General features: G+C 48.7%; 11 protein-coding genes across 11 annotated transcripts; 7 read left to right on the top strand and 4 right to left on the bottom strand.

Moving 5' to 3' along the window:
- Nucleotides 1-1,641: 1,641 nt before the first annotated feature.
- Nucleotides 1,642-4,103, bottom strand: K460DRAFT_396476 (uncharacterized protein). The gene is made up of 2 exons (XM_040936103.1): nt 3,299-4,103; nt 1,642-3,248 (listed from the first exon to the last, which is right to left on the bottom strand). Exons 1-2 carry the CDS (start codon nt 3,846-3,848, stop codon nt 1,909-1,911), a joined length of 1,890 nt encoding a protein of 629 aa, XP_040785640.1. The 5' UTR covers nt 3,849-4,103; the 3' UTR covers nt 1,642-1,908.
- Nucleotides 4,104-8,681: 4,578 nt separating this feature from the next.
- K460DRAFT_247485 (uncharacterized protein) lies at nt 8,682-9,353 on the top strand (the record flags this gene model as incomplete). The annotated part of the gene is made up of 2 exons (XM_040927355.1): nt 8,682-9,088; nt 9,146-9,353. Coding segments are annotated over 2 exons (615 nt in total), but the record flags the coding sequence as incomplete, so codon positions are not given.
- A 3,897-nt stretch (nt 9,354-13,250) lies between these two features.
- K460DRAFT_368005 (uncharacterized protein) lies at nt 13,251-15,250 on the top strand. The gene is made up of 3 exons (XM_040933691.1): nt 13,251-13,679; nt 13,749-14,327; nt 14,423-15,250. Exons 1-3 carry the CDS (start codon nt 13,301-13,303, stop codon nt 15,142-15,144), a joined length of 1,680 nt encoding a protein of 559 aa, XP_040785638.1. The 5' UTR covers nt 13,251-13,300; the 3' UTR covers nt 15,145-15,250.
- Nucleotides 15,251-15,386: 136 nt separating this feature from the next.
- K460DRAFT_378303 (S-adenosyl-L-methionine-dependent methyltransferase) lies at nt 15,387-16,151 on the top strand (the record flags this gene model as incomplete). Its single annotated transcript, XM_040935062.1, has 1 exon — nt 15,387-16,151. One exon carries the CDS (start codon nt 15,387-15,389, stop codon nt 16,149-16,151), a length of 765 nt encoding a protein of 254 aa, XP_040785637.1.
- A 33-nt stretch (nt 16,152-16,184) lies between these two features.
- On the bottom strand, nt 16,185-17,238 carry K460DRAFT_289250 (uncharacterized protein; the record flags this gene model as incomplete). The annotated part of the gene is made up of 3 exons (XM_040929108.1): nt 16,185-16,661; nt 16,719-16,765; nt 16,827-17,238. 3 exons carry the CDS (start codon nt 17,236-17,238, stop codon nt 16,185-16,187), a joined length of 936 nt encoding a protein of 311 aa, XP_040785636.1.
- A 299-nt stretch (nt 17,239-17,537) lies between these two features.
- K460DRAFT_290414 (uncharacterized protein) lies at nt 17,538-18,146 on the top strand (the record flags this gene model as incomplete). The annotated part of the gene is made up of 2 exons (XM_040929201.1): nt 17,538-17,587; nt 17,642-18,146. The coding sequence occupies 2 exons, from the start codon at nt 17,538-17,540 to the stop codon at nt 18,144-18,146; spliced, it is 555 nt and encodes a 184-aa protein (XP_040785635.1).
- A 444-nt stretch (nt 18,147-18,590) lies between these two features.
- On the top strand, nt 18,591-18,961 carry K460DRAFT_251180 (uncharacterized protein; the record flags this gene model as incomplete). The annotated part of the gene is made up of 2 exons (XM_040927386.1): nt 18,591-18,678; nt 18,729-18,961. Coding segments are annotated over 2 exons (321 nt in total), but the record flags the coding sequence as incomplete, so codon positions are not given.
- A 1,089-nt stretch (nt 18,962-20,050) lies between these two features.
- K460DRAFT_287373 (clathrin adaptor, mu subunit) lies at nt 20,051-21,814 on the bottom strand (the record flags this gene model as incomplete). The annotated part of the gene is made up of 2 exons (XM_040928961.1): nt 20,051-21,722; nt 21,774-21,814. 2 exons carry the CDS (start codon nt 21,812-21,814, stop codon nt 20,051-20,053), a joined length of 1,713 nt encoding a protein of 570 aa, XP_040785633.1.
- Nucleotides 21,815-22,063: 249 nt separating this feature from the next.
- K460DRAFT_378299 (uncharacterized protein) lies at nt 22,064-22,394 on the top strand (the record flags this gene model as incomplete). The annotated part of the gene is made up of 2 exons (XM_040935061.1): nt 22,064-22,157; nt 22,213-22,394. 2 exons carry the CDS (start codon nt 22,064-22,066, stop codon nt 22,392-22,394), a joined length of 276 nt encoding a protein of 91 aa, XP_040785632.1.
- Nucleotides 22,395-22,957: 563 nt separating this feature from the next.
- K460DRAFT_378298 (uncharacterized protein) lies at nt 22,958-23,713 on the bottom strand (the record flags this gene model as incomplete). Its single annotated transcript, XM_040935060.1, has 1 exon — nt 22,958-23,713. The coding sequence occupies one exon, from the start codon at nt 23,711-23,713 to the stop codon at nt 22,958-22,960; it is 756 nt and encodes a 251-aa protein (XP_040785631.1).
- Nucleotides 23,714-23,771: 58 nt separating this feature from the next.
- K460DRAFT_139105 (uncharacterized protein) lies at nt 23,772-25,658 on the top strand. Its single transcript, XM_040926728.1, has 2 exons — nt 23,772-23,918; nt 24,007-25,658. The coding sequence occupies exon 2, from the start codon at nt 24,163-24,165 to the stop codon at nt 25,432-25,434; it is 1,272 nt and encodes a 423-aa protein (XP_040785630.1). The 5' UTR covers nt 23,772-23,918; nt 24,007-24,162; the 3' UTR covers nt 25,435-25,658.
- The last annotated feature ends 192 nt before the right edge of the window (nt 25,659-25,850 follow it).

Genomic DNA, 25,850 nt, shown 5'->3' with positions numbered 1-25,850 from the left:
TAAACTTGTACGCGACTATAGCTGCACTTTTTAAAATTTTTTTAAAAATTTTAACTATTAAAATAAAAAAATTATTTAAGTATTTTTAAATTTTTATTTTAACTAGCATTAATTAAAACTTAAATTTTAAAATATTACTTAATATTTTTAATTCCTAAAAACTATTTTTAATAGTAAGTAGTAATAAAATATATAACTAAATATTAAACTTTAATATTATAGTTTTAAAATTAAAAAAAACTAAACTAGCGCTTTTAAAGCTACTTAAAATATTACTTTTTATAATAGCAGTATTAAAAGCTAGTTTAAAGTACAGTAAAAATTTAATTTTAATAATATAATTAATATTATTATGCATTAATTTTTTAGCTTAGTATTTATATACTTTTTTTAAAAGCGTAAAATAATTTATATTAAGTAGCTATAGCAAGTGCAACAAATACAAAAGTATATAAAAAATAATAATTTTTTATTTTTTATAGTATTATTAGAATTAGACTAATATATAGCTTTTATAACTATTAATAATAAGCAAATAATAAATACTAATAATTTTTTTTTTAGTATGCTTATTAAAGTGCTTTAATTACTTAAAAATAAATTTATTTATTATTTAGCTATTTTTAAAAACTGCAATAACCTAATTATAAAGCAGGCTATTTTTTTTATACTAGGCTAAAAAGTAGTTTTTGCCTGCAAAAATAATAAAAAATAAAATAATTTATTTTATTATATTAATACTTTAAATTATTATTATTTATTTTTAATTATTTTACTGCACTATTTTTGGCTGTCCTTAATAGTTAGCACTTAAAATAATAATTTTATATAATATTTAGCTTATTATAAAGCTTATTTTATTAAAATTGTATATATTTTTATTTTAAATACTATACTTAGCTTTTATATTTTTTATAAGTTAAAACTAGCCTTATATAAGCTTAGAATTTTTATATAAAATTTTTTAATAATTATATTTTTAAAAAATTTTAGTATTAAGCTGTAAATATTATTTAATAAATATACTAGCTTAGTTTTTATTAATAAATAGTTGCTTATATTTAGCTAGTAAAATATTAGCTATATTATTTATAGCAGCTAATTAAGGCAGAAATTTTTAATTTTTAAAATAAAATATATACTAAATAATTACTTTTTTTTTTATTAAAAAAAGCTTTATTTTATTAGGCTTAGTATTGTATTGTAAAAGCTTTCCTTTTAATTAATTACTAAATATTATTTAAAAAATGCTGTAAATTTATATAATTTTTTATTAAAAAAAATTTATATTGCGTTTTAAAGCCTGAACTATAAGCTATATTTAATTTTTTTTTTAAAAAAATTATATATTATTATATTAAAGTATTGCGTTTAATAGTAAAAAACTACTAATTTTAGTAGAGTTTTAGTATTATAACTAACTTAACTAGGCAACTAACTTGCCTGTGTAATATATTATAAAATTTTATAATACTAACTTTTTTAAGTAGCTTTATAGCTTTATTTTGCGGATAGGTAATTTTAATTAAAGTAGTTTATCGGCTGCTGCGGTTCATTGGCTGTCCCACCTTAGTAGTACTAATAGTCAACTACTTGCATTACTCGTTGATAAACGCGTAATATCAATAGCGGGATCCTCTAGCCACCATCAAATACCGAAAAGCGTGCGGGAGAGGTTATCGACTAACCAGGGAGAAGGGGAGTTGCGAGCCTCGCCCAGAGCTATCCTCAAGTCATAGGAGCGGTGTTGCAACAATGAACGGTACTGGCAGTGAATCATCAAATACTGCAGAGCACAGTGGTCTCCTTAAGGGGGTAGCCCTCTATCACAGCACGGAAACGATTACCAAACAAAATTTTATTTCCCGCTATATCCTAAACCGGAAGATCTATCTATCGCTTATCCTGTCAAGCAACGCGTCGAGTCTGCTGCCTGATAAATCGTTTTGCGGCTGCTGACACTCGACGGGTTGGCCTCAACCCGTACGAGTGATCCCCATGCACTACACGTTCTGTTTCGTCGAAACGCGGAAAATACTCGTCGCTGGATACCTTCCTATTCCTACCTTTCCGGACCTCCTCCATCCCCGCTGTCCTGCTAACATGATCATGGCGACCTTGGCCGTCCGTCGATCTCCCCTTCTGTGACTTGCTCGACATCGAACGCGCTGAAAGCTCCGTTGGGACAGGGCTCAGAGTGGCGCGAGAAGTACTCATCGAGATACCCCTCGGCCGATGTACAGGGTTGCTAGGTGGCACGGGGACTGCGAGCATAGCTTCAGAGTCGCTAAGATGCGGAGAACCCGAAGACGACCACACATTGTCTGGGTAAAGGTCCAGTGCCCTCTCAGCGATGGCCTGCAAGGAGCGTGTACTGCAAGTGTCTGTTTCAGAACGTCCGAAGCTGGTCGACGCTAGCCATGTCTCAGCATCGCCCGTCCCCGGACTCCTGTAATCGAACGGGAGCGCAGCGGCTGTCTCTTCTACCTCCTCGGGACGCGACACGTTGTACACGTCTCTTCCCTCGTCGGAACCGGACAGTGAATTAGAGTCGCTTGTATAGGCAAATGTTCGCCTCAAAGACCGGGAAGGCTCAGCGAATGCGGTAGTGTCCACAACAGTTTCCGGTGACAAAATCCTCCTGCGGATACTGTCTTGAAATTCAACTGGAACTGCCGGTGAAGGAGTTTCTTGATCACAAGAGAAGGATTCACGGATGGAAACTCGCGACAGCACTGGATACTGCGCTTCATTTTCGGTGCTCATAATGGGTTCTCCTCCATCCTGCTCGACGTCTTGGGATGGTGAGAATACTCTCGAGAGCGGAGGAGCAACGGGAGCAACGTTTGCTGCCGCCTGTTGCTTCTTTCGGCCTCTTGGTTTTGGCTGTCGTGGTAAAGGAAGCAAAAGCCTCCAAGCGGGCTCCCTCTCCAAGTGTATTACGTCATTCCGGATTGAATGTCGCCGTGCGTTCTCCTGGACAGCTTCAGGATGGTTGCAGTCATTGAGATCAGTCGCTGCATGATTGGTGTTCCAGGTTATCTGACCAGGCGATTCCTGCTCGAGTCGTTCACAGTTGATACAACTGAAATCTTCACGGTCGACAGTGCAGTCTCGCGTCGGATGTGACTCAGTACACTTCGAGCAACCTGGCTGGTGCTCACAATCCGGAGCAATGTGATCGAATCGCTGACAGTTGTAACACTGACGTCGCTCACACTTGTGTAGCCAGGGCGTGATTTGACAAACTGAAACTGCGTCAACAATAACTCACTGTCAGTCTGTTAGGGATGCTTACTTCGACCACCAAGCTGGATATGTCGCTTGAACCCGTCCGTCATCTCGTATAGGCGATTGGCAATTTCCAGGCTGGGGACGGTGAACACGATTCGATTGGGACTGTACCAGTGTACTTTCGGGATGTTCAAGCGTAGGGCTCGCTCGATATGTCGACGGGCTTCCCTCTTGACGGTTCCCACACTCTTCAACTTGCCTGTGCGGCTGTCCTTTCGGGTGTATGAGCACACCTTGAAGATATAATCCCCTTGGATAAGTCCTTGGAATTTCGTTTGCAGTGATTGGAACCCGAGAGCTGTAGGGATCTTTTCGTCGAAGGCAGTCTTCAACAGGCGAGATTCGGCTTCGGTTTTTGCCGCGAATTTGAGGCAACAACCCGTCAAGTCAGTCGCGCTGACCTTCGTAAAATCGGAGCCTTCGTTATGGATAGTCTCGAGTAGCCACTCATGTAGCTGTGGACGTGACACTAAAGTGGCACGATCTACTTCTGCCAAACGAAACCATACTCCGTAGAGTGCGTATGGCTCGCGCCGCAAAGTGTGAAAAGACATGGATGGGTAGTGTAAGTTCAAAGAGTGCTTTAAGTATTGACAAGAGTCGTCCGTTACAATGTAGATGTAACGAGGCAAAGAGCTTTCCAGAGTTTGGTAATGATGAGATTCTGGCGGGTACACTCGCCTTATATGCCTTCATCTTCCTTCTGCTCTCAGGAAACTGCGGCAATGTCTTGTCAAGCTGTCTCAAACAAAGTCGATATCATGCACCCCACGCCCTTCCTGAACATCTGCCGTGTCTTACATCCAGACATGTTCTCCGGATCTTGCATCATCCTTCACATCTCCAAGAAACTGCTCTTCACTTCCTTTCGGGCCGTTCCTATGTGGGGCTTTACTATCTCGATACATGAACAGTTTATCATAGCGTGACATCTTGCTCTACGTAAATTGACACTTCAATTTGCGCTAGCACTTTCAACGCTATCTTGGTACTGCAGTTGTTATCGGGCCGTCCTAGCGTTGCAGGCTAGTTATATGCATGCGAGTACTAGTGCGTGCAGCGACATACAAGGGTCGCGATCTATCTGGGGTTCCCTAACCAAAGCTGCATGTACAGCACACAAGTGGCTTTTCATTAGTAGGTTATCGTAAATGGGGCCACACGAAGCGGGAAGTTCGACTCGAATCGCTATATGCAGAACTTACCGTGGTCCTCTGCATTAGCTTACCTTTAGTGTCTAGCTGCACATGTGCAGGGTAGCGAATCCTGGCGAACTTTGAACAAGCACTAAGAAACGCTACATTGGTCATGCTACCTACCAAGAAGACGTGAGGTAAACAAAGTTGAAGCCGATCATGAAATCCTTGTCATATCATCGACTATTACTGTCCGGCGATTTCACCGGTGCAACCCTGTCTTTCCACCTCTCTTACCACTTGAATCTTTCTGCAGACCCTGTACCAAACTTGAACTCCCGTGATTATGCCGTTTGACATCAAGCCATGCTTTTGAGCCCCGCTTCATCCTCCTATTCACCAGCATCAGAGGCTTTTGTTGCCTTGAATAGCACTTTAGCGCTCTCGTATCCCTCGGAGCAGTGCTCCGTCGTGTGATTGTGACGTGAGAGGCACCTTGCGCACCAGTATCTAGGGACTGCGGACGAAATAACTCGGGCACGAAGGTTGACCCCATGTTGCAACATCACCTGCTCGATCTCCCAGAGCCAAATGCCTGCATCCACACCTTCGAGATAGTCGTCCTCGGAAGTCCAGTTATGGACATAGCTCGTGTATAGGTCGTTTTCCATGTCACTAGCCTCGGCGCCTCCGATACAGCATTGCCGGCCCTCAGCCTGTCAAACGCCATGGAGCCAACTATGGTTGCTTCTTTCTGAGATCGGCTTTGACGTCCCTTCGCATGTGAAGATCGTGTTAACAGGTGCTGCATTTGCCAGATTGGGACAAGAATAGTGTAATCGTTTTAGAAGTCTAGACTGTACTCGCCTGCTCAATTTTCCAATGGTTTAAGCCACTATAGCCAGTGCTCTTTTCGGGGTGGTTCTCCGCCATGTCATGCGTGTTTCCATTAAGCGTTTCTTTGGGGGCCTAATTCTTCCGGGTGGACAGTGCATGCCCATATTCATTGTATGTGTAGCCTCTTACGAAGGATGACCATGGTCAATACCCTGCATGGGTTACATTCGAACTCGCAATGCCAAGACGCTCGTGCACATGCACATTCCTGCTGCATGTGAATTACCACCATGCAATGAGTGAATTTTTTTGAAGTACGCCACCAATATCAGCAAACAGTTACATCGGTTCTTACATGGCGTTTCGTATCGAGCCGACCCGTAACAATCAATGCCGGCTTCCCTAATAAGGCCTGCTCTAAGGTTTGATCACGCCATGCATGTGGAGAAAGTAGAAGTGCCGATATTGCAACAGGGCCTTCCATCACAGCGCTTGCATTATGCCGGACGGTAGAGTAATACGAGGCAAGAGGTCCGGTACATTGCCAAGGCAGTTGTTACAGAACCGGCAATTCTATAGGTCACGAGCCTGACAGAATACCTATAGTGATAACGATGATGTGATGATAGTGATGACAATGACAAATACGATGACGTTGACCGTAACGGCGCCGACTTGGTGAACGTTCTATCTCTCATGTAAAGATTTTCCCACATTGCTGACACTCATGCTATCAGAATTTGTATAACGCCCCTCACATACATAGCTGGAATCAGTTCCATGGTTCTGCGACCAGATCTTTGCATCGCGGTACCATACCATTCATCGTGTTGCAACACCTCTTTTACGAGTTGTAGATAGCTCTCTGAGCTCTATAACCTTTTCTTTTCTCCCCCTTACATATTCGAAAAACACTGCTCGGTAACTTTTGAGCTTTACAACTTTTTCCTCTCTCGATTTCGACTACTTGCTAGTTCAACGATTTGTCAATACCCTGCCATATGGCCATCGTCTTTCCCTTCAACGCGATATTTGCGGTACGGTACTACCATGTCAGAGCCTGCTTCAGTACAACTTCAAGCATTCAGAATACTGCAAGCAAACATCAATGGATGCCAGGATCTCCAAAGGAGAATTCTCGAGCAAGCGCGCGATCGTTACCACTGGGACGTCATACTCCTCCAAGAGGCAACGAGGAGCTCTGAAACCCTTCCATGCAAAAACTATGGCTACGTACGCATTGCTTGTAGTCAAAAAAGCCCCGATCCTGGAAGACACGTATCAGTATGCGTGTATGCAAGGTCCAATAGCCCATTTGGTCTACCAGAGCCCGTAGAGGTCCGTTGTACCTGCGCCGATATGGGTCTGGAACGCCATAAGGAGCATATTTGCACCATCGCACTCGACCTCCCAGATGGTCACCGCCTATTCATTACCAATATATACAACCGTCACAGCGAGTCGATTCCGGTAGAGTGCCTCACGGCGTTTCTTAACTTTCACGGCCAGCATTTCGCAGCACTTGATTCAAATCTGCATCACCCTATATGGGGAGGCGGAACCCTTCTTCCCGGATTTCGTCCAACTCCAAAGGCTCGAAACCTAGCAGACCGCCTCGCGCGTGATTTGCAGCTCCTTACCACACCCGGGGTGGCTACTTGGCATCGTGGACGCAGCTACTCTGTTATTGATCTCACCTGGGCTACACCGGACATCCAGAGCTCGACGCCTCAACCACTAGAAGACCTCATGTTCCCAGAAACAGACCATACACCAATTCAGACTACGTTACTTCTGCCCGTCCAACCATGTGACACTACCGCTTGGCGATGGAAGGACGCCGACACAGACCAGTTGCAGTTAGATATGGCTGCAGAGCTGAAGATTCTCAGCGAGCTACCTCTAGCTACTGGAGCTAATGTCTTGACTCGCACCAGTCAGGTCATCGAAATATCCCAATTGCTAATGCTCACCCACGTACCACGCACCGATCGTACATTTCGAAGTCCATTTGATATCTACACAAGTGAGATCAAGAAGCTCACCACTGAGGTTCGCCTCGCCCGTAGATCACGTAATATTGCACTACGTACCGCCCAGCGAGCTTGGGGACCCAGTCGCAGACGAGATCCTACTTATGAGCGTGCGATATGGACACCATTCCATGTCTCACAACGGAAGTGGCGGAGATTGCAAGATAGACTCGAGAAATTGCGAAAAACAGAATTTGAACGTCAGTGGAGATCGTCATTTGACCACAGCCACATGTCAAAATGGGGATGGAATAAATGGTCACGACGCAAGGGCAAAGCATCTCAACCCCCCGTCCTACCCGATCTTTTATGGGAAGACCCTGAGACCAACGAAACCTGGCTCTCTGCGAGTCGCAGCGAGAAGATTGACTGTCTTCACAAAACATGGTTCTCACCTAGACCCGACACAGGTCCTCCCACAAGTCCCGAGCAAACCCATGGCCAACCCCCTCGCACAACAGCGAGCAGCTTATTTGAACCTGTTAATCCAGAGCTGGTGTCCCCGTTGCAGTCACTAACCGAAGACCAACTATCTTTGAAGTTTGACAAACTAAGAGATAACCGAGCACCCGGCGGAGATGAGATAGGTCCAATCTTTCTTAAGATTTGCCGGGTGCAGCTTATTCCATTTCTGACTTGCCTTTTTACTGCATGTCTCATGCTGTCATACTTCCCAGAAGTTTTCAAGACTGGGAGAACAGCCCCCGTTCCTAAGCCAATGAAACTAGGGAAAACATATAACGATCCAGGCATGTGGCGTCCTATCTGCCTACTGTCATGTCTCGGGAAACTTTTCGAGTCCTTGATTGCGGATTTGCTTGCCCAGTTGGCCTTGGAAAACGGAATGCTACCTGAAACCCAGATGGCCGCAAGAGGTCGTTCTACCACCACCGCGCTTCTCTATGTTCTTGAGATTGTCCGAACTGCTAGAGCACGTGGGCTGGCCGTCAGTATCATGAGCCTTGATCAGAAAGGTGCTTTCAATCATGTCCAACTCGAGGAACTCCTGGCAGTCCTAGCAACAAAGGGAGTTCCTCAGTGGCTTATCAAACTATTAGAATCTTTCCTTAGCAATCGACAGACGACAATTCGAATCCCCGGATACGAGTCGGAGTCTCTCCCGTGTGGGGGCATCCCTCAAGGTAGCCCGCTATCACCTATTCTCTTTGCTTTCTTCACCATCGGGCTCTTGCACAACTCGCAAGAAGACCCAACCATTTCCACAGAGCAGACTACCGAGGGATTGATATTCAAGATCGCATACTCTGACGACACCTATATTATTACTGTAGGACCCTCTCTACGGGTGACTAAGCAACTTCTGAAGGAGGAATTTCACCGATGTCAGCAATGGGCACGCAAGTCCGGCGCCACTTTTGATATCAACAAGACTGAGCTGGTACACTTTGCCTCCAAACACCAGAAGAATGCACAGCCAATGTCGAGCTTCATTGACGGCTTCAACGACGCTTATGAGGGTTCTACGCTCAAGATTCTTGGTGTTATCATTGCAGTTGACAATGAGGGTAATTTGGACTGGAGCAAACACTTCGAGTATTTGAGAACCAAGGTTGCGAATCTAGAAAAGGATTTCAAGAGAATTGTCAAAATGACGTATGGGCTTGATGTGGTGTCTGCCTTGCAAGTTTACAAAACCTGCATCCGGTCTGCTATCACTTACGGAAGTGCTGCATGGTATGAACCTTGCGACAAACCTTGGTATCTCAGCAGTGATATCGGCACCACAGGTCCTCCGGATTCACAGGTTCATCTTGACACCGCATTTAAGTGTCGCATTGGTCAAAACGAAATTTACGCCTCCGACGAACATCGAAAAAAGTGGAGTGACAATTTAGACCACTTTCAGAACAAATTTCTCCGCGTTATCCTAGGGGCATTCCAAATGACCCATCGCCCATACCTTTGGAACGAGCTGGGGATTGAAAGGCTGGATCTTTTTGTATACATGTCAGCAGTAACTACACGCGCAAATCTTATCGAAACCGACGTCTGGAAGACTATTGTGCATGCGAAAAGTCGTGTGGAGACATTTGCAAAGCTTGCATGTCCAAGGTCTGACATGGAACTACGAAATCGTGCACTCTCCGACAGTGTCACTTCGACGGTAACTGAGGAGATAGACACACGTGCTGCGCATTGGAAGCAGTTAGCTACGAAGGCCATAACCTTACAGCACTCGACACCAAACGCCATGAGCATTGATGATGAGGTTCTGGGACAAGCGGCCGCGGATGGTGTCACACAACTTCGCAGAATCTATGGCACACTGGAAGAGTCTAATGACCCGCTACCTCCCGAATCTAACCATACCCAGCGGCTGAAGCGTAAAGTTCGGTCCATTGGCCAAAAATGGGCGCAAGACAAGATGGAGCAGCTATGGAATCAGTGGCGATGGGAAATGCAAGAGACGATGGACCCATCACGGCCGATACCAGCCGCCCTCGATAACGAATGGAGCCGGTGGAATTCAAAGCAGTACTGTGGCCTGACCCGACCAGAAGGAAGCAGTCTCTTTCAGTTACGTTCCGAATACATCGGACTCATGCAGCACCTTCGCGAGCATAAATCTACGGTAAGTTCATATCACTTTATCATGTGCTCCAACTAACATACCATCGTAGGTCTCTGATGGCTACTGCAGGAAGTGTGATCAGCACTATCTCGAAACTGTGACGCATCTTCTGCACTTTTGCCCCGCACTGAACGCAGAACGGTTGGAATTATATCGCAGTGTCTGGCCCGATGACTCTTGGCTTAGTAACATCAAGCATGTTCGAAGTTCATTGATTCACAAAGCTCCAGCTCAAGTTGCGAGATTTGCTTTATCCCACTTTCCTAACGAGCAATTTGACTGGACAAGAAGGCACATGCTGGATTTGATGTTATCAGCGTAACTTCAGCTGATGGTAGGAATGGAGTAAATACGGAAAGGTTTGGTCGCACTGCACTTATCTTTTAGTTATATGGTATTGATCTCCGGCTTTTGAGTAGCTTACCTTTTGTGTGATGTCTATTCGCTATATATCAAAAATCTATCATAGTATTGCTCTTAGAGTAAATCCATACTGTCACTTTTAGCCCCGGGTGCCCTTCTCAAAGTTCTCAAAGTATCCTCAACGTACGCGTTCAATTTCTTCCGCCCGGGGTAGTCTAGTTGAGTATGCCTTGTCTAATCCAGCTGCAGATACTAACGTATTAGGCAGCAGCTCTCAACCATGGTTTCTCAACCCGCCCATCTCAACGAGAATAACGGTATGTCATGCTCGCAAGCGCTATAGCCACCGCTCATACAGATAGCCAGCCTTGGTTACCCGATCTCCGCTCCCGCATCCAACCGAACACCGGTCAGTCATTTCCTTCTATTCAATGGGTTATGCTGAGGCTTGCAGCAAGCCAGATTTCGAACTCTCTCCACTCCCCCAAGGTCCGTTGACACCATGTCTATTCTTAACATTTGCCGCTGAATTTCCTTCTTTGCATTACCTTTTCTACGCCTAAGACCTTTTATAGTACTCAACTCCTCTTGATTTTGAGTTAACTAGCGTCTTAGTTTGTTGGACGCTGTATGTTTTAAATTCTGGTCTTTGCATGGGTTTAAAGATGAGTAGATGTGTACTAACCTAGCAGGTCAGGCTACTCGATTCTATCCCCAGTCAGCATGTCTATTAACCCTAAGGAGCAAATCTTCTCTGTAGAGGGTCATCTAACATATCTCTAGGACCTCCACCATCGTTCCAACGCCTATAGCCCGTACGGCCCACCCAGCCGTTTGTCCATTGTTTCGTAAGGCCTTTCAGTCAGACACGAGATTTCAGCGCTAATTAAGAACAATAGCTGGAATTGTTCGAGAAGAGCCAGGTAGTCCAGATCGGTGGCGGTGAGAGTGGAGACAGATATCTTCTGTATGAGAAGTTGGAGTTGCTGAATCTCAGCATCTCTGACGTTTCTGACCGTTGGAGTATCTTCTAGTACAGTATGCCACTTGATACGACTTTTTTTCACTACTAATATATCGTAGTAGGCTGTCAGTGAATGGTTATGAAGGGATGAGAGCTTCTTACTGGGCGTCAGTTCCCAGTAGAGAAGGGCACTTTGTATGCTTTATAGTCAATCATACACGACCTAATACTAACTCTGTATAGGCACAAGGGCCACTATCCCTCCTGTCTCTCTAAGCTGCAGAATCCTGCCTCTACGGACACCATCGTTCGAGGGCCCGTCACGGGTTGGCCAAGGGGTACTTTAAGCCATTCTAGTTGCCATGTAAACAACTAACCCAAATATTAGAAATTTGATAAGTTGATGCCTTGGTGGGCGGCGAGGAGGAGAGGAATCTGTTCTGTCATCGTATAGTGAGTATTGTGCCTTCTTTGGGCATATTTTCATGCTGACAGACCTATTCGGAGGTGCAGCAGACAGAAGACGAAGGCTACAGAGCAGGTGGGTGTCAATCTCCTGGGTATGAATCGCATCTGACTACTGTAAGAGCAGCTTTATACATGCCTTGAGAGCGAGTGACTCCTCGTAAGTTAGTTTTCCTCTTGTCCAACCTTTTTGTTGACCAATCAACCCTATTCAAAGTGAACAGTCATACTTGAACTGTTGGGTAGGTGTAACGCGCCCCATTCGTTTATTTGTGTTGGGCACTGTGTAACAAACTTAGGCAGATATAACCACAACTCGCATCAGACTCATCAGGTAGATAACAACGTCTTTAATCTCCCGCACAATCTAACAGTCAATGGTTGACAGTAGTCATCAAGAGCAGAAAATCGATATTTGGTACCATGGGAGAACGATGATGAGGTTTGGAACCATGGTTGGCGACCGTCTCGAGTGAGTCTAAGAACCCCAGTAACAAACGAAATACTAACCTGGAAACCGAGCCTATCTTGGAAGAATCAATGTAATCACAAACATCTCCGCACTCAAAGTACTTTCACAGAACCAGCGATAGCTCAACTAGGGCGTAGGCGCTTTGAAAATCCTCTTAAGAATCACTCTCAATTCCTCGATGGAGGGCTCGGCTAACTTTGTTAGGTGGGCGGCCCTCGAAGTCGGTTCCTGCAGCCTGTCCGCGGCGAGGGCTACGAACCTGTTCCCCTGAGTGAGCAGAGCCAATGCAGCACGCACGAAAATATTTGCCGGTTAAAGTAGAACTTTTTTCGAGTCACAAAATGAGATGGTACGATTGAGTCAAGTTCCGAGATTGTAATTGTACCTGCTAAGGTGGCTGTAGCACTTACTTGTATGTTCTTATCGGGAGTTTTGGTGGTCTCGGAAGCTTCTGTGTCGGATTGGAGGAGCTCTTTGTTTAGTGGCAAGATTTCCCTGGGAGTTATCGAATGAGAGAGACAGAACCCAATTATCCTCGTACCATTTGCTATGCTTGACTCTCTCATTTTCCTGTAACACCACCATCGCACAAAGAAGATGACTCCAAAAATTGGTCTTGCACCGATGCGGAACGTCGGGATAGAAGCATTGACGCTTATGGGTCACAGTCAGTCCTGGGCGACACCTTAGACCATTCAATCATAGTCATTATTTCTAAAAATTTCCGATAAATCTTTCACCCCGTAGAGTGTCGTACCGTATTGATTCAAGACAACGAAATTTGTAGGAAAGATTCTGTGATTCGAGATAAGTCTAATTTGCCAGTATGTATACTTATTATTTAACACCTCTTTCATTATTGGCAACCCCTCGTCATCGAAAACACTGGTTGACTGTTTATTTTTCTCTGGGTGAGGTTGTGTCATGAAGACCTTGTAGAAAACAATCCATGGTTGGTCATTGGCTAGTCTCAGAGCTGCTTACAATGCAATTCCACGGTTCTGGCGCTCTGAGTCACATCATCCACACCCGTGTGCATTTAAAAATACCTTTGTACCCGCAGCTTAAGCGTTCCAATAAATCCAGTCTTTCTCTCCTTTAACCTATTGAACTGACCTGGAAGAGCTCTCCTTCACGATCAAGATGCCAAAAAATACGTTCGCGTCCTGGAACAGCTGGCCTTTTATGATAACAACACAACCGACGATACCTGCGACAATTCTCCATTCAACCCAGCAGCAATCCCCTCTTTTTCGACTTCCCCGTGAGCTCCGCGATTTGGTATATCAATATTACGTTGCTGAGCGAGAGGGTTACTTTTACGATGCCCGAACTCGGACCATATCATCTCAGTCTGGATTTACCATACGCCTCAGTTTGCCTGCCACTTGCAAAATTGCAGCCAAAGAGTTGAGGGGCATTGCCTTTCAAAATAACACGATAAACTTCAAAACACTGTGCTCAACAGATGATGGGGGTCAGCACCTTGGGTTGCGGTCCAGGGCTGGAAGACTAAAGTGCCGTACGTGTATCCTAATTTTATAACACTGCAAACGAAATCAAGTACTAACTATTCTCTTGCAACCCAAAGTGCTCTTGTATACGCAGATACAAAGGATTCGCATGGTCATCTCCGTCGCGAGGCTGCTCAAAGCAGAGGATCTCGCTCACATTCATGAGAATTATCCCGCCCACAGCCACTGGTTCGACTTTCCGTTACAACATGCTATTGAGCAGCAGAGCGATCACTTGTCTGGCAATTGTACACCCTATGATAGACATGAAGTCATCGGGGACGACGAGTTCGATAATGTACTCCAGTATGCTCTGGAACTTGCGAAAGCACGAGATCCATCAGAATTTGCTGCCAGAATGTCAAATCTATATGGAGTCGGTCACTCTCCCCTGCAAAAGGGTCTTGGTGGCGCATGGAGGACTCTTTTTGAAGAAGGTGCTTTCGCGGCATGCTATACTTGGAGGCCTGCTACGTGGTCTATCCCCGACGAACGTGAGCTAGAGTCGATGGAGACACTGCTGACTCGACCCTGGACACTGGACGAACAACTCGCTGTGACGACTCCTCGTGATGTTTTCCAGGACCTTGATGCTCACAAATGGGCCCAAGAAACCAAATGGTTCTTCTCCGCTGCAGCTGTGGCTATCGATTTCTGCAAGTATCTCCCTCGTCCGCCCCGCTTCCCCTCATTCACGTTACGCCCAGCACTCTGCACCGTCCGGCACGTTTTTACTAACAAGGGCACTCAGTACGTAGATTATCATTCAGAACACGGCAACACATGCGCAAAATCACGCTTCACGAGGATTTCAAAGCTGTATCACGCCCAGAGTGTCATGCTGAAGGCTTGATACCATTCTGCTCCGAAAATCCACGCCTTCGCATCGAACGACGAATTGGCTTCCTCAGCAACCTGCTACCGCTGGCCAACCACCATCTTGACCGCAGGAGTGAGGATGAGATATGGAACTTTATCTTCGGTGGTGAATGCCTAGAGGCATTCGTAGGATGGGTCGAGGAGGTCTGGAAGCTGCGTGCTCGTGGTATGCCCACACAATGCTTTGTGCTCGTCATCGATGGTACGACGAGCCCACGGGAATCATCAGAAGCGTGGGAGTTTGTGAAATATGCGGCGGCCATGCAAGAGGGTATGCTCGAGTACTGCCAGCGGCGAAATATCTCCCCAAATCCGAGGGAGCAGGATCGAGAGATTACCTTTCGGAGTTATCCCTTACCATGGCATCTTCCTGCACGCTTCTCACAGACAGTTCGGGCTATGATTAACGGCACAGGATGCATTCACTTCACAGGGGATACTGGTGAGGCCTGGGATGGCAAGGCGTTCATCGAGGCGCGTAAGGATTGGACTGTAGAAGAATGGAGGAAGGAATGGAAGAAGCAGGTCCTTGACAAATGTATTACTACGCCGTTTTGTGGGATAGTGCGACAGCGGTATAGCCACCCCTCTTGAAGCCACTCTGTAAGAGCTCGCACTCGTCAGAGCTAGGTGGCCTAAGTAGATAGTATGGTTTAGGTGTCTAACAGCCGAAAGATTTATGATCAATCATGAATGCATCTGCGCAGCAATTTGATTTCCCGTTCTTTGTGCACTCACCCGTCAGGAACTGCCCCTCTAATATTCCCACCCCACCATACCGTACCATTGACACGCCCGCATCTATCACGAACAACCGTGTCGCACCACCCACCTCCATGACTGCGCCTACTCACCTCGATCCCTCCGAGCTGGGCACCAAGTCCTACTGGGACGCTGCATACAGCACTGAGCGCCAAAATTTCGCGTCCAACGCCGCTGACGAGGGCACAGTATGGTTCAGCGACGCGGGCGCGGAACAGCGCATGCTCTCGTTCCTCGAGGATCTTGCCGATGAAGCGCATATACACAAGGGCGTCACAGAAGAAGAAGAGAGTTCCGGGGCAAGGGAAGGTGCGCAGGTCGGTGAGGAAGGCGCGAGATTTCTCGACCTCGGCACCGGCAACGGGCATCTATTGTTTGCCCTGCGCGAAGAGGAATGGATGGGCGACATGGTCGGCGTAGACTACTCCCCTCAGAGCATCACGCTCGCAAACTCGATACGCGACGCGAAAGACCCTCCTTCCTCGTACACCAACATCGCCTTCCACGAGTGGGATATCCTCACACAGCGCCCCGGTGCATGGCTGGCCTCTGGGTTCGACGTCGTCCTCGACAAGGGCACGTTCGATGCCATCTGTCTGTCACAAGACACAGACGCGCAGGGTCGCAGGATCTGCGAGGGATACAGGGAGAAGGTCGAGCCGCTGGTGAAGAAGGGCGGTAGATTCTTGATCACGAGCTGCAATTGGACTGAAGAGGAGCTGCGGGGCTGGTTTGAGGGAGGCCAGTTTACATATGACAGCAAAGTCAAGTACCCAAGCTTCACGTTTGGCGGGAAGACGGGCAGTAGTGTTGTCACGCTGTGCTTCAAGAGGGTATGAATGTCTCGCTATCATGCGTCGAAGCTATTACATCTACTGGGTAGCACGCCGTATCCGCGCCAGGACGAGCCACTTCTTCCGCTCGCCAATGTTCTCTGCCCCGCCATCGCGCACCTTTGCCCACGGCCGCCGCTGCCCATCCGCATCCATTTCGTATATATCCTCGACCTCCAGCCCTTGCTGCGGTATCACTTCCTCGAAGAACGGCGCGACCTTTGCACGACCGGTGTGGAATCCTGCTATACAGAGTATGCGCGCATCAGGCGTGTCTGCGAGGAAGTGCAGCATTGACTTGGCGAGATTCTCATGCTCCCAGGGCATCCACAGGCAGTCGGCAGCCAGGATACGTGTGTAGCGGTGTGCGTGTGAGGTTTCAAAGGGCGAAGTGGTAGAACCCCAGAGGTGGCCTTGGACGGTTACGCGGGGTGTGAGAGGTGCGCGGATGTTTTTTGCGACGTTCGTCTTGATCGTGTCGAGTATAGGAGGCGCGGGGTAGTCGGTGATGGTAACCTAGATAGCAACTTGTCAGCTCAAATGTAGGATTGCTAGGGCTTGAAGTCTATGTACCTCTGTCGCGCCCGCCAATGCGCTCACTATCCCGCCTAGTCCGACGCCTGCAAGGTGCATGTCCATCAGCTATCTCTGCTTTGTTCTGTCTTGCTCAACCCAACCCACCTGCACCCAGTTCCAAAACTGTCTCCCCCTCGGCACTCCACCGCTTCTCCTCTTCACTGTCAAGCCACCATTGCCCGTACTTCCAACCGTCCTCGTCGCCGCTATCCTCGATACCATTTGTCGCTTCCTTGTCTCCTGCCCTCCCTCCTACCAATTCCCCAACAAGCACGCCCGCATTCCACAAGTAATGCGCATACTTCCTCCTCTGCTCTTCGCCATTTACATCTGCCGTCCTAAATTCTAGCTCCCCATATTTCGCGTTGCGGTATAAAATGGCCGTCTCGGGGTCGTCGCCGTGCAGGTTCTGCAAGTCGTCGGTGAAGATACCGCCTAAGGAAGAGCCAAAGATATCTTCAGGTTCGAGGGGGGCTGAGGTGGGCCGGCGGAGGGAGATGAGGGAGGGGAGGCGCATTGACGGTGTGGCACTCGAGATTTGGCCCGTTCTCGAGAATGCCAACGTCTGAACCACTGTGAGATGATAGGTACAATTCCGTAGAGTGGCGCTACCATTCTGTGGCTGACGGTGATGGCGGGGCTGAGGCTGAGGCTGGTGATATGTGGGGCTTGCAGGGATGTTGCGTGTGGTGTGATCATCGATCGAGGCGCTTGCGTTCGACTTGATCATCACTTCTTACTTCAAAGCTGTAGTGGGATGTAGAGTCGCGAAGATAGCCAGCTTTCTCAACGCTCAGTCTCCACACAACCGCGACCATGTCCTCACTCTCATCGTTCAAGAGCCCGGCGACATACCACTTGCTAAGGTATACTTCCCTCGACACGACCTACGTACTCCATCTAACTTACTCCGCTTTTAGCTATGGCACTCTCCTCGGGTCCACGCTCTTCCAATCCTTCGTCAGCGGCATAATAGCCTTCCGCGTCCTCCCACGCCCGCAATTCTCCACGCTGCAGAAGAACACGTTCCCAGTCTACTTCACGCTCCAGACGCTTGCGCCGCTAGCCATGCTCTTCACGTACCCATCCGGCGCCTCCTCTCTCCTCCCCTTGCTATCGTCGTCGCCCAAGGTCCAAACGCCGACGGATAAGCTGGGTGCTTGGCTGATTGGAACAATGTTCTTCGCAGCGCTGGCTAACTGGGCATACATCGGTCCGCAGACCACGAAGGTCATGGAGTTGAGGAAACACCAGGAAACGCGGGATGGGAAGAAGAGTTATGATGCTGGCCCGCATAGTCGGGAGATGCAGGAGCTGAATAAGCAGTTTGGAGTTCTGCACGGCATTAGCAGCTTGACTAACTTGGTGGGCCTGGTGGCGATGGTGTGGTATGGAGGAGTCCTCGGGGAAGGACTGAGACTGTGAAACGGTGTATAAGAGCGAGTGAACAGGAGCGTTATTATGGTAGAATGTTGATATCTGAGGGCGCATCTCTTCGTTTGAAGCTATATCTGGGACCTACCACGTGCAGACCATGTGGGCAGACCATCATTGAATCTAGGCACTGGGGTCGCATCATGGCAAACGTCCGTGCCGTCAATCTCCCTTCTATTACACCCGTCTCCTTGCGTTCTTCCTCCCTCCTCTCACCTCTACTTTACCTCGCGTCCTCGGACATTTGCCATGGCGTCTCTTGTTCAACACCATCTTGGCGCAAGCGATCCTAGCTTTGCCACTGTCAGTGCATCGATTCCAAATCAGCCAGACGACCCGATAGTCAAACTCGTACACTACAGACAACTGGTTTCCCGAGCCGCAACACAGCGCTTACATTCGCCGTCACTCCGTTCTACAACTTCCCCCGCCGAAAACGCTTTCGAGGACTGGGAGAAGCAAGAACGGCGCATAGCGCAAGCCCAGGCGAAAATGCACGTCCAGAAGCTAGGTGTAACCTGGGGTAAGCCGACTTGGTTCATCATCCCATTATCACGCTTACCCATCGCGTAGACCAGTTCGTTCATGATGTCGAACGCACGAGTAAGGAAGTGCATTTCCTCACGCCTACGCGATACGAAGCTCCCCCGATATCCTTGACCGCCAATCGAGATGCAGAAACTACCAATAACTTGCACGCGTACAATGCTCAGCGTCCAGAATATGGGGCGGTTGGGGAGCATGAGGCGTGGAAAAAATTACAGGAGGTTCATGTTAATGCCTTGGACATGTTTGCGAGAGCGAGGAAGGCATGTTCTGCAGATAAAGTGCTAGCAGGGTAGCCATTTCAACCTTTCATATGGTCTTCCAGCGTTGCGTCCCTTGCTCGAGGGAGTGGACATGGGATAGTGCCGAGACCTTTGACTATAGTTATTTGAACACCAGGCGTAGTTTGTACTGCAATCACCAGCGCGTTGTTCAACGAGCTCCACGTGAAGGCATCAAGCATCGTGTACTGACCGATCATTCCGGAGACATCATGCAGACCACAGCTGCAGTGATTTATCATTCTATCGGTTTGCTGCGTCAGAGTCGCTTGTTGGAGCGGAATGAACCGTCGCACATGCTCAATTGCGTTGGTGGGCGAAGCACCATCTAGGCAGATACTGAATATATCTACTTTCATAGCTGCTTTACTTCTTGCAGTCTACAGATCTATTTATCAAAGTCTCTCAATTCTAAAAGGAAACTGAGCACACCTCCACCTATGAGCGTTTATTGTCCCGCGCTCAAGCTCTTGACTTGAACGCAAGCCGTAAGCGGCAGCTGAAATGCGTGGACGTCAAAATAGCCTTGCGAGAAGACTAGCGTCCGGAGCTGCATGGCCCTGATCCCTCCAGCTGGGACGGCCAAGCTTCGAGGCGCCAGGCTAAGGCATGCAGGCCGTGGAAGCCTAAAATCGCCGCTGGTAGCGCCGTGGGGGTTAGGCAAGCTGCAAGGTAGAGGGAGCTCGAGTGCTTGTGGTTTTAGTCGGAAAAGTCGAATCGTCGGTCGTCAACCGCCAACGTTCATTTTGACTTGATGACGTATGTATGCTTTGCCATATGTAAAAGATTGACTTCTCTCCGCAAGAACATATAGACGTTCAATTCATGAACTATGTCTTTTTCCCATATAGGACGAGGGGGCTGGTTTGTATACGACCGTGTATCAAGACGGAACTTTTGTAATCTAGACTGGGTGGCTGCATCAATAAGCTCACCAGCACCTATTCTCAGGTTAGGCCAAGCGGGAAGGCTCATAAACAATTAATACCTCATCACATTTGAGAACCGTTGTCTGGTGGATTAGATAGCAACGAACTTGGTTTCTTGGTCGGTGCCGTCCAACTGGTCCTAGCATCTACACTCCACGCCCCTCCGACTAACACAAAGATATTTCACTCCTTTATACGGCGTCACCCCACTCCCTAATCCCTTACTCCTCTTCTGATCAACGTTCAAGCTTTCAACTTTGATGCCGCTTGGTAGCCAGCCTTTGACCGAGAAGCTTACTGTTGCACAGGAGGGCATGAGCACTTTGTTTGATTTGATGCGCTTTGAATCGGCATCGGCGCTGTGCTCTTTGGACTGGGCCGTGTGCAAAGTAGTTTGATAGGAAGATGTCTGGTCGTCGTCGTAGTCATATGTGCTAGCTGAGAAAGACACCGGGCCACCGTTGTCAAGTGCATCTGAGGAATCGTCCTCCTGTCCGATCAGAGTGCCGCGGAGGGTCGCTGTCGCGCCGATATCACCGCCTCGGTTTTGAGACATGAGACTACTAATTTCGCGGCTACTTATCCGCCACTCTATTATTCGGTCACCAGGGCCGTACTCCGCATCTCCTATGCCTCTTATCACTCTCAAGTCTGAGATGTTCCTAACGCTAGATGGTAAAGGAATATGGACAACCATTTCTTCAATGGCAGGTGCTGATGTCGTGCCAGACGAGGAAAAACTTGTGGCGCTCATACCTCGACCTAGACCACCTTTTGCAGCCGCAGTGCTTGGGTGCGGGCTTGCTGATTTCCCCGTGAAGCGGGGGTTGAGTCGGAGTCGGACCTCGAAATCTGAGCCTGTAGGGCCAAGAGATGGGTGAACCGAGACGGTGGCGGGGATGTTGAGTTTTGGCAACGACTTTGCTGTTGCTGATGCAGAAAATGACTCCAGTGCTGCAGATCCAAGTAGGTCGACTTCGTAGCCAGCTAGAACGAACCGACCGTCGGGCGGCACAAAGGAGAGTTCCCCGGGCCGTTCTTTCCACCTATTCAGCCTAACACATGGGTGAAATACAGGTAGGGCAACCGCATTCTGTATACCGCCTGGACATCCAAGGTAAAGCATCAAATCTGGCACGCCAGAGACCTTTGCAGTGAAGGCTATCGTCCCATTGGCAATTGCGGACAGTGGCCGACCAGACGGCGAAAGTGTGACTTCCAACGTCTCCACAATATCCACATACATTTCATTTGACGTATGCCGAACATTCGCCCTCCGCCAGGGCACCGGCGAAGTCGACTGTGGCGAAGTCGATGGTCCCAATCGTGGGCTCGGCCTCGCAGCCAGCGAAAAGGGCGAGGAAGAAGGAGTTAATGAGCTCGGCGTTGAACTCGGCAGGCCTACTCCTCCAAGCAAGCTTTTCATAAAGTTGGGCGCGTCGACAACATCTCGCAGCGCATTCGGCTCCGTGCATGCTATTACGCCGCCATCCACCATTTCGTTGAGCAGCTGTGCGACGACATCGTAGTGACCTTCGATTTTGCCAGCAAGGAGAGGCGAACCGAGGAAGTCTTCTAGCACATCGGCAACGCGGTGGAGGAACTCGAGGACTTGGAGAGATTCGGTATCGGAGGAGCAGGGGCAAAGGAAGAGCAATTGGTCTTGGATGATGGAGTAGAGGAGCGTAGGCGGATTGGTATTCGGTAGGTAGATCAAGGACGGGCGCGGCGAGGGGTGTGCAAGGTAGAGCGGCAGAAGTGTGCTACTCGCTGGCGGACGGCCAATATACGTGTGCTCGAGGAGTGGTGTGCTATAGACTGTTAGCTGGTGCCAGCATGGTTCAGTCTGCTGTAAAGCTTACTTTTGCTCATCAAAGATGTACAGAGCTTCTATTGTGCTCATCTTTCCCGTATTGTCACCCAGATTCCATGCGCAGGCCCAGAGGTGAGGTGGTCTAGCAGTGGGGTAGGTTTTGGCGGGGACTTGAGCTGTGAAGGTGGACATCGATGATGCGCGGGACATTGGGGGGGACCCCTGCGCTGCCGCGGTGGTTCTCCGTCCGACGTATCCACGCACTTTTGATCTCCAGAGAGTCCAACCCTTACTCTTCAGAGCTCACCATTTGTGACATTCGGGTGTCGGGCTGTAGCGATGGCGCAACAAGCAGACGTACCGCCAACCTTGAAGGAAGCCCTCAAGCAGGACAAGGCGCAGTTTGACGACTGCACGCCATGTCGACTGGTTGGTAAGTGACCTCTGCTAAGGGCATGCGGACTAGGCCTTCTAACATGCCCCAACAGGAAGCGCAACCTTTATCGGCCTCGGCGCCTTCACATACGTCTCCGGACACTCACAGATAACGGCCAACGAAGCGGCGATACGAGCGAGCAAGACTATGTTTGGGTTGGGAAGCAGAAGGGTTGCCATAACGGGAACCAGTGCGGTTATGGTGGGCTTGGGCGTGTATCGGTGGTTTGCTTGAGGGCAGGACGAAGTGGACCTTGCAGCATTTGAGATGGGGAATTGAGATTTAGGAGAGGAAACCCACATCTACTTCAACGTCCAGTGAGGATATTAGGGTTGGGTTATGCATAGCGAAGGCGTTCATGGATTGTATCAGACGATCGCTGGGTATTGCGTACACCGCTCAAACAAACATTCATCAAGGACAGCCACATGTACGTGAATGAAATATGTGCACTATGTCATTGACAGCTATGCTTCATCTTACTGCTTCTCATCATCACCAGGCCCCACGGAGCCGTTCGCGTATGGAAACGCTGATATGGTGAGCTGGATGCCAACTCTAAGATAGGTATATTCCCCAAAAACAATATAAACACCGCACAATGCATCTATTACACTGCTCCACCCAATGCATGAAATGATCCGTCTGCCCGCTGCGCCGTCCAGGTATGATGCTAGGAAGTCGTGATCTCATTGGAATGCCGCTCGTCCAGTCGCAGATAGAGAGGCTAGGGTATCAGGCTGTCGCTTGAATAGACTACAGCCTGTCAAAGCCTGCAGAGATGCCCTCGGTAGATATTATGACATGCGCCCTCGCTTTGATCCACCTGACGAGCCGTCTCGCCGGTCATTGTTGCTGTCAATGTTGAAAAAGTCCTGCATCAGCCGTCGCTTCTGCCCTGCCCCGCTGCCCAGTTGAAAAAGATTCTGGGCAGCAGACCGCTGCAGATTTCGAGAGGAGGGCCGGTTCGAGGGGCGGCGAGGGGCAGGAAAGGCACGGCGGGCGGCAGCAGACACATCGGTGGCAGCGTGTTCATTCGTCGAGCCGGTCGGGTAGACTTGAGGTGCAGAGAATTGGAAGACGTGGTGTAGAGGAGTCATGTCGGCCTCGGTGGTCGTGGCTTCCATCTGAACGGGCGCGGGCGCCGAATCGCATCGTTGAGCATCGACAACAGCGTCTGGCGTGCGAGTGCCGTCCGGGCTCAGATGGCGTTCCATGATGGGTGAGGAGCTTCGGGCGCGCTTATCGTCCAAATACTCGTCATCGCTGTCGCTGCTCGACTGCTTAGGCAGAGCTCCATCTAGCCGCTCAGTTGCCCACTGCCGTATCCGCCAGCCTTCTCCGTCTCCCACACCGATATTCTCCTTGTCTAAGAGGTTGAGCAGTTCATCGAGAGCCTCCTGGTAGCCGTCGGTGCGGGCCCTGTCGATATCGGCAAGCGCCGACTTGTATAGATTCGTGACATTCAACGCGGCAGTCCGGAAGGATTGGTGGACGTCTGGCTGCCGTCTCGTCTTCGGCAGAGATGTGTTGAGACTGCGCATCGAGTCCATGATGGTGGTGGCAAGCGGAGGGTTTGCTGTAAGATTGTGTAAGTCTTGGGTACTAGTCTGCAAGTGGGGATCGGGTAGTTCGCACCTCCCTTCAGCCGCGGCTGTGATGTCAAGGGGTAGTATCTGCCTGGGAGGCAGCGAGTAGTGGTGTAGGTGCGGTGAGGTCGCTATTCACTTAAAAGGAGCGTGGCATGGGCGGTGCAAGGTGAGTGTGATTACTGTCCTCTGCGGGGTGAAGCTGTCAATATGGTTTCTCCGGGCGCTCTGACCAGGTGACTGACTGCCCTCGTCAGCCCTTTCACGCCTCCGCATCAACCTCGCGCCTATCACTCGCCCTACCACACTTCCGCAAACATGTAACTTTACGGTGGTTGCTTCCTAGCGAATGCCTTGTTGCTGTTTTTAGCGTGTTTTGAAGTCTTTCTCCAACTTGTGTCTGTAGGCAATTGATGCCTTCTCCAATCGAATGCCTCCCAGTCGAGGTTTTTGATATCATCGCGATTGATCTCGACTTGCCAGCTTATAACGTTCTCCGTCTCATCTCACGTCAACTGTATTTACTCAGCTTCTCGTCATATGCCAAGAGATACTTTTCTGCGCTGACGACTACCCTCGGCTCGGCGTCCCTTGATCGCCTAGTAAACGTGTCCAGTCACCAGAACCTATCTACTATTGTCACTATCTTGGATATTCGGCTCCTGAATCATCGCGATTACAAGGTCCTAGCCAAGATAAGCCGGGTCGGCATCTTTCCGCCTCCAAAGCGATTTCCAAGAGTGTCAGGTGTCAGACAAGAACACATCAGCGAGGAGGCTACATTGTACGATGATGTTGCCCGAAACGAATTCCCAAAATGCATTGTCGAGCGCCTCGCTTGTGCTTTGGCAGGCTTCGGGAACCTCCGAACGATTCGCTTCCGCGCTCATCACTCAGAGCCATTTGGGTGGCGGTCTACTACGATGCCAGAAGGCGATCAGCTGTTCCGATCAAGATGCTACACGGCCGTCATCGACGCCATAATAAAGAGCGAGGTGAACTTGGAAGAGTTCAGCATGGCTAAGGGAAAGAGAGTGACCACACTGAGCAAATGTGCAAACCTAATATACCCAACACTGCAACTACCCTTCCAGGCTCTTCGCGCACTGCAACATCGTTTCTCTGCTCTGCAATCTCTCACCCTTTCCGTCATCACAGCTTACAACGGAGACGCGCGCGTACCTGGTTGGGAGAATGGGCTGAGCAACCTGATCGCTGCTGCGCCTTTGCTCAAAACTCTAGCTTTAAGCCTAGATCGCAACAGTTGCATCTCCCACTATAGTGCAGCTGTGATTCGGTCATTATCACTCTCTTGTCGAGTTTCAGAACTTTCATCATTTCAACTCGTCAATTGCTCGCTACACGAAGAGGATCTGACAACATTTCTCTCGGCACATTCGAGATCGTTGTGTCAGCTCGTTTTCTCCGATATTCGGCTTCTATCTGGGAACTGGTCCTCATTGTGGACGTCGCTGAAGGATGCAGAAAACGTGCAATGCCTACGATTAGCGTCGCTCGAGGGAGCAAGAAGTCCGGTGCTCTTCCGACGGCGCAACAAAGAACGTCCGAATATCACACTGGACGCAATGAAAGTAGGGCGCCCGATGGCTGCTCTGTTAGACGATCTTGTTCGTGTGTGCAACGTGGAAGCCAACTTGCATACTGTCGGCCTTGATGTAGACTAATACCGCAACCAAGAATCAACCCAGCTTCGCAATACCTTTGCTTTACCACCACGCAGTGAGGGGCTACCGAACCCAGCCAGGCTGCAGTTAATATAAGATTAGTCAGTATTTCACAATATCAAAGGTGCGCCGCTGTTGGACTCGGGACTCAGGCCTCAAGTGGCAATCCAATGCCTTCACTCTCCGCTGTGTTTCACTAGTAAAGTTATCAGGTTCATTCGATAAGATTTAATACGGTGACCTCATCGTAAGCAATTGGACGATGCAATCGTCGGTGAAACATGGAGCCACAACACGACTCACTATAGCGACAACAAACACAATCTAGCGTCCAGGTGTATCACAGGACTACTTTCCTCGAGGTTTTATCTCACCGCCTCCACCTCAACTTCTTCTACTTCTGCAAATCGGACTAG

The sequence above is a fragment of the Cucurbitaria berberidis genome, assembly GCF_010015615.1.
Source record: "Cucurbitaria berberidis CBS 394.84 unplaced genomic scaffold K460scaffold_4, whole genome shotgun sequence".
NCBI classification, from domain to species: domain Eukaryota; kingdom Fungi; phylum Ascomycota; class Dothideomycetes; order Pleosporales; family Cucurbitariaceae; genus Cucurbitaria; species Cucurbitaria berberidis.
The sequence above is the reverse complement of the archived record's forward strand: the minus strand, read 5'-3'. Positions and strand labels throughout refer to the sequence as shown.

What these genes read in the sequence shown, in the direction of transcription:
- K460DRAFT_396476 (XM_040936103.1), bottom strand. Translation starts at nt 3,848, where the DNA reads ATGTCTTTTCACACTTTGCGGCGCGAGCCATACGCACTCTACGGAGTA. An exon ending in TATCCAGCTTGGTGGTCGAA is followed by an intron (nt 3,249 to 3,298) that starts GTAAGCATCCCT and finishes ACGCAGTTTCAG; the next exon opens with TTTGTCAAATCACGCCCTGG.
- K460DRAFT_368005 (XM_040933691.1), top strand. Translation starts at nt 13,301, where the DNA reads ATGCCAAAAAATACGTTCGCGTCCTGGAACAGCTGGCCTTTTATGATA. An exon ending in GGCTGGAAGACTAAAGTGCC is followed by an intron (nt 13,680 to 13,748) that starts GTACGTGTATCC and finishes TGCAACCCAAAG; the next exon opens with TGCTCTTGTATACGCAGATA. An exon ending in AGCTGTGGCTATCGATTTCT is followed by an intron (nt 14,328 to 14,422) that starts GCAAGTATCTCC and finishes AAGGGCACTCAG; the next exon opens with TACGTAGATTATCATTCAGA.
- K460DRAFT_139105 (XM_040926728.1), top strand. Translation starts at nt 24,163, where the DNA reads ATGCCTTCTCCAATCGAATGCCTCCCAGTCGAGGTTTTTGATATCATC.